At 44.3% G+C, this 5000-nt stretch overlaps 1 protein-coding gene across 1 annotated transcript in view; it reads left to right on the top strand.

The window, feature by feature from the left end:
• The window catches only part of ash1l (ash1 (absent, small, or homeotic)-like (Drosophila)), a 72394-nt gene that overhangs the window by 36754 nt on the left and 30640 nt on the right, over window positions 1–5000 (top strand). Inside the window, exons 9-10 of the mRNA XM_063185812.1 lie at window positions 2143–2349; window positions 3974–4120. Of these exons, the coding sequence (XP_063041882.1) occupies window positions 2143–2349; window positions 3974–4120 (354 nt within the window). The remainder of the gene's footprint in view (window positions 1–2142; window positions 2350–3973; window positions 4121–5000) is intronic.

Below are 5000 nucleotides of genomic sequence, written 5' to 3'. Positions count from 1 at the left end.
GAGATTCAGTGCATTGAAATGCGGAACGTGTGTTTGTCTGACTTCTGTTGCCTCGTGAACAATGGAACTCCTGTGGGTACACCAGACGTGACTGAGATGTGGACGTGATTATCGAAACAAAAATAAATGACTCTGGTCTTTCACAATTCTGCCCTTCAAAGGCAAAGTGCAGTAACTTTGGTATTAGGTTGGATATGGCAGTTACTGCAAATTTGACATGGTATTGTCTCTAAAACGGGACACATTTGGACCACAAGGCCATAAAGAGCATAAGCCATTTTCAGTTTCAAATCATTTTTGCCAAAACATGTAGTTACTACACTTTGCCATTGCACGTCAGAATTGTCTCCTGTGTTCTATCTCCAGAACACATCAGTTGCTCACTCTGCGTAGGTGTACTCTTAAACTGGTATAGGTTTTATGCCTTATAATCAGGGGTTCCCAAACTGGGGGTCGAGACCCCTGGGAAGGATGCAGAGATGTTACAGGGGGGTTGCAGACAGAATGGACTTTTTATTTAAAATAAATGCTCTTAGGACCAAAAGGAGGTTCCCCTATCCCAAACCTGAAGAAAGTAGCAAACAGCAGCTAAGTAACCAAGAAAAAGTAGTCAACCAAAAAAATAGCAACTATTTAAACATTTTAAATGGCAAATCATTACCTTGTGTTGCTCTTCACTTGTCTGCAAAAAAGGAATTTTCCTGGACTGCATAATATGCTTTTTAATAACGTGCTCGTTGTACTCTGGCAGAGCAGACTGTTTTCACAAACTACAACATAAGGTTGACACAGAGACAGCAAATACCCCCGAGGCATTCCACTGTGGATGTCGAGCATTTAGGAGCGGGACTGCAAACAATTGTGTGGACCTTGGAAACATATTTACAGAAAAATCTGTGTTTTCTTTTCCGATTTGCCTAGCTTATTACGGATGAGCCATAAATCCCTGGATTTCATTCGCTGCCTCCCCCGCCTCTATTCCTTGGACAGGCAGCTACCACTGTTGTACTTTCAGAACCAAATACCAACACATGCACTCTGAAAGAATGATACTGTGTGAACACCTTCATGCATATTCAATACTCGTAATGCAATACTTCAATAGTTCAATTGGAATGTCACAAAAACCACGCTCTCCAATAAAAAAGCACTTTTTTTCATCCCCATTGCACACATATGCAATTACCTTTTGTTATATTCTTGCTGTTTTCACTCAGGGCACGGTTTAGCATATATTAGTAGGGCAGCCATGGCCTATTGGTTAGGGAAGTGGACTTAAGATCAGAGGGATATCGGTTCGAATCCCACCCTGAAACTTTCCTACACCTCCATCCATGACTGAATAGAAGTGCCTACAGCAAAGTACCTAACCTCACATTGTCCCAGGGACTGAAACCAATACCCTGTAAATAGCTATAAATTGCGTTGGATACTTTAAGTTGACTTTAAGTGTCACTCTGGTCTCTGGTTAGTGTCAGTTGTTGAGAGAGCAGAGTTGAAAGCATTGTGCTATGCTCCCAAAAACTTCAACGGCGCGACATTTCATACAGCGGACAACATTTCAGTCCTTCATCAAAGTGCAACCGAGTGCCAATAAATAACCCTGACTCCTATTCTCCATCTTCATCTCTGTCCTTCTCCTGTCTGTAGGATGATCTTCTCTTGTTCTTCTCTCACACTTTCGTTTTATGTCTTTTGATTCTCGTTTCTCGCAAATGGGATTGCTGGACACAGTTGTTCCTGTTGCTTTTTAGTCAGGACAGGATTTAGTACATTTTTCAAGAAATCCTGTGTGTGTTACCCCCTTCTTTGATTTTCCTGAAGTGTAGTGACCAGGAAAGCTGACTCTGAGATCCTCTCGCAGTGGCAAGAAAACTTAATTTTTACTCGGACTGTGACTCTGGTCAGTGGCAAAACAATTGCACACAGGGCTTTGGCCAAACACTTATAGGGCCCCCCATATAGCCTGCCGTGGTCAGAATAGGGCCCCTACCACCAATACAACAGTGCCCTGGGCCCTGGGGCAAATGCCCTGCTCGCCCTCCCTATATCTCCTCCCCAGACTCTTGTCTCCTCTACCGCACAATCTTTCATTTTGACTCTAAATTCTCCATCTCTGTGCCCTGTCTCCCCCGTCTGTAGGATGATCTTCTCGGAGTGCTCCCCCAGCACGTGCCCAAGCGGGGACCAGTGTGACAACCAGCACATCCAGCGGCACGAGTGGGTGCAGTGCCTGGAGCGCTTCCGGGCAGAGGGCAAGGGCTGGGGCATCCGCACCAAGGAGCCCCTCCGCTCCGGACAGTTCATCATCGAGTACCTGGGGGAGGTGGTCAGCGAACACGAGTTCAGGTGTGTGTGTGTGTCTCTGTCTCTGTGTGTGTGTGTGTGTGTGTGTGTGTGTGTGTGTGTGTGTGTGTGTGTGTGTGTGTGTGTGTGTGTGTGTGTGTGTGTGTGTGTGTGTGTGTGTGTGTGTTTGTGTGTGCGCGCCACATACCTTGTTTGTGTGTGCCAGCATTCACCTCCACTGCTTGACTCTTGCATGTTCACAGAAGATTGTATGTGTGCGTGTGCGTGCGTGCATGCGTGCATGTGTGCATATGTGTGTGTGTGTGTTGCTCTTGCACGTTCACAGACAATTGTGTGTGTGTGTGTGTGTATGTTGCGTGCATATGCTCATATGCTCATGTGCAACCATATGGTCCTTTATGTGGCTGTGGTGCTACAAAGAGTGCTTTACTGTTTGTAGGACAGAGACAGAGAGGTGTGGTTTTGGTGTGTACTAGTTTACCTGTATGTGGGACAAAGACAGGGGAAGTTTGTGTGTGTGTGTGTGTTTGTCAGTAAAAAGGAAATGTCTGCTATGCTAGAGGGATAAAATGGAGTGAGGGACAATTTGTCATTGTGAGCTCCTCACCACACAGTGAGAACCGTCACGGGACTCATTTAGCAGAGCGAGCGTATGGTAGATCGCCTAGCCTTAATGCTATTTACAGTATGTTTATGTTAAAGGACACAGCCAAAGGCATCGTGTGTATATATATATGTGTTACCCACGCATAGCTTAGCGTAGAAGGATATTGTCCTCTTAAGATGATGTTAATTTGATCAAAGAGTGAAGAGGACACGGAGTAAACCCTGGATAATCTCTCGACTGGTGTGTGTGTGTGCGTGCGTGCGTGCGTGCGTTTGGATGTCTGTGTCTGTGTCTGTGCCTGTGCCTGTGCCTGTGTCTGTGCTTGTATTTTTCTCTGTGGGTGTGTGGTGGCCGGTGTGTGTAATGGGCATTCTTGTGCTTTTTTCACATGAATTGACATACTGTATGTACATTCTTGGCAAACATTCGAGGCTAAGATTTTCTCTATGTGTGTGTGTACATTTTTTGTACGTTCTGTATATGTGGGTGTGTTGTGGGCGTGTTGGAGCTTTTTTCTCTGTGTATTTACATACTTACCAAAAATGCACTACATGTGTTGCTAATCATTTCGATTTGTGTTTCTTTGCATGCGTGCGTGCCTGCGTGCCTGCGTGCGCGCGCGCATGCGTGTGTATGTGCGTCTGTGTGTACACATGCTTGTGTTTGTATGTGGGTGTATGGTAGGTGTGTTTGTGCCCTTTTTCATTTGTGCTTGGCAAAGATGAACTCTGTGTGTGGCTAATCAATTCTATCTGTGTGTGTGTGTGTGTGTGTGTGTTTGTTTGCAAGTTGGTATGTTGTTGGGATGTCTGTGATTTATTAACATTGGCATGGTTTACATGAGACATTTAATTCAGAATTAACTCTGAATTAACCTTAATTGCACTTTGAAAACATCAACACTTCAAAATACGGAATTTAATGAAAGTGCAATGTAAAGTCGACAGAACGATTTAATTCTTTATTATTACATGTAATTTTAAATTTTAAAAAAGCATGTAAATGTGGCAATTATTGCAATTTGCTACAATCTCTCTCTTTCCTTGTGTGTATTCACAGGAACCGTATGATGGAACAGTACTTTGCCCACAGTGGCAACTACTGCCTTAATCTGGACAGCGGCATGGTCATCGACAGCTACCGCATGGGCAACGAGGCCCGGTTCATCAACCACAGCTGCGAACCCAACTGCGAGATGCAGAAGTGGTGAGTTTAACAACCCCGGTGGATGAATATGATGAATTTATCACAGCTGTGTGTGAACCCAACTGCGAGATGCAGAAGTGGTGAGTTTAACAACCCCGGTGGATGAATATGATGAATTTATCACAGCTGTGAAGCCAACTGTTAGATGCAGAAGTGGTGAGTTTAACAACCCTAGATGATGTATATGATAGATTTGCCACAGCTGTGAGCCTTGCTGTGAGATGCAGATTTGGTGACTTAAAAAACAATCACGGTTGATGATTATGATGAATTTATTACAGCTGTGAGATGCAGACGTGGTGACCTTGTCAATTATGATTGATTACTATTTCAGCTGCTGTTGGGTTGGAGAGCTGAATAATCTGTGGCTGGTGGTGAAGAAAATGAGTTTATCACAGGTGTCTAGTTGCAAAACAGAGGTAGTACTGTTCAGTTGTGGGCTCATGAATGTGGTGCAAACATCATAGTTGGCAGTGGTGAGTTAAACAACTCTGGGTGATGAGTTAGTGTTATAATGTATTACAGTTGTATGTACAGTACGTGCACCTGCAAGATGCAGAGGTGTAGTGACTTTGACAACAGCTGATAATAAAAATGAATTGTTTATCCCAATCGTGGGCCCCAGTATGACAAGTAGAGGGTGTCAGTTTAACGACCGTAACTGATGAGGACGGTGAATTCAGCCACCCTAAAACATACAGTACTTGCGACTAAAAAGTACCCGGTTTCAAAGGTTACGATCCTTTAAGCGAGACACTTAAAAACCAGCGGCAACCACAGACACACACAGACACACACAGACACACACACACACACACACACACACACACACACACACACACACACACACACACACACACACACACACACACACACACAC

Source organism: Engraulis encrasicolus, chromosome 20, assembly GCF_034702125.1.
Source record: "Engraulis encrasicolus isolate BLACKSEA-1 chromosome 20, IST_EnEncr_1.0, whole genome shotgun sequence".
NCBI lineage: Eukaryota > Metazoa > Chordata > Actinopteri > Clupeiformes > Engraulidae > Engraulis > Engraulis encrasicolus.
This window is presented reverse-complemented; position numbering and strand designations above follow the sequence as displayed.